At 52.5% G+C, this 1,044-nt stretch overlaps 1 protein-coding gene across 1 annotated transcript in view; it reads left to right on the top strand.

Annotated features, from left to right (window-relative positions):
- Positions 1-1,044, top strand: part of dok2 (docking protein 2) — an 18,851-nt gene that overhangs the window by 14,102 nt on the left and 3,705 nt on the right. Inside the window, exons 6-7 of the mRNA XM_014022793.1 lie at positions 91-260; positions 364-603. Of these exons, the coding sequence (XP_013878247.1) occupies positions 91-260; positions 364-603 (410 nt within the window). The remainder of the gene's footprint in view (positions 1-90; positions 261-363; positions 604-1,044) is intronic.

Genomic DNA, 1,044 nt, shown 5'->3' with positions numbered 1-1,044 from the left:
TGTGTGTGTGTGTGTGTGTGTGTGTGTGTGTGTGTGTGTGTGTGTGTGTGCGTGCGTGCGTGCGTGTGTGTGTGTGTGTGTGTGTGACAGTGCGTGACTTCAGAGTGTGTGTTCGGAGGACAGATGCGTCCGATCGCTGCAGACTGAAGGGGGACGGGGTCCTGCGAGCCGACATGGAGTCTCTGCACCTGCTGGACAAGAACGGGGACATCCTGTACACCTGGCCGTACAGGTACCTGCGGCGCTTCGGCCGGGACAAGGTGACACACACACTGACTGACCGCACCTGGTTGTGGTTTTTGGGTTTCAGAGTTGGTTCAGTCCAGAACCTAAAGGTTTCTTGTCTAAATGTTCTGTCTTCAGTCCACCTTCTCCTTTGAGGCGGGCCGCAGGTGTGACTCAGGTGAGGGGAACTTTGAGTTCGACACCAAACAGGGGAACGCCCTCTTCCAGTCGGTGGAGGCCGCCATCAACCTGCAGAAGATCTCCCTCCCTCACAGACAGATCTCTGGAGGGGGTCCGGGTCTCTCAGACACGGCCCAGAACCATTCGGTCCCCAGCTGGACGCCTCAGCCTCAGACCCGCGGACCCCCCGCTGCGAAAGTAAGCTGACATCACGCTTACTGTTTCAAAATAAAGGCTTGGTTTTCAAAATCAAAGCAGGAGTTTCCAAAGCAGCAGAATGCCAATATTTTCAAAATAAAGGCATTAAGTTTTGTAAGAGCAGGTTTTTAGTAAAGGTCTTTTATTTTCCAAACCAAAACATTTTCAGCTGCGGGCTGTAGAGCCAGTGGTTCCAGCTGTAAGCTCGTTAAGACGGAGCTCGTTAAGATGGAGCTCGTTAAGGCGGTGCTCGTTAAGGCGGAGCTCGTTAAGGCGAAGCTCGTTAAGACGGAGCTCATTAAGGCAAAGCTCGTTAAGATGGAGCTCGTTAAGGCAGAGCTCGTTAAGATGGAGCTCGTTAAGGCAAAGCTCATTAAGGCAAAGCTCGTTAAGATGGAGCTCGTTAAGACGGAGCTCGTTAAGATGGAGCTTGTTAAGGCG

Source organism: Austrofundulus limnaeus, unplaced genomic scaffold (genome assembly GCF_001266775.1).
Source record: "Austrofundulus limnaeus strain Quisiro unplaced genomic scaffold, Austrofundulus_limnaeus-1.0 Scaffold343, whole genome shotgun sequence".
In the NCBI taxonomy this organism is placed as follows: domain Eukaryota; kingdom Metazoa; phylum Chordata; class Actinopteri; order Cyprinodontiformes; family Rivulidae; genus Austrofundulus; species Austrofundulus limnaeus.
This window is presented reverse-complemented; position numbering and strand designations above follow the sequence as displayed.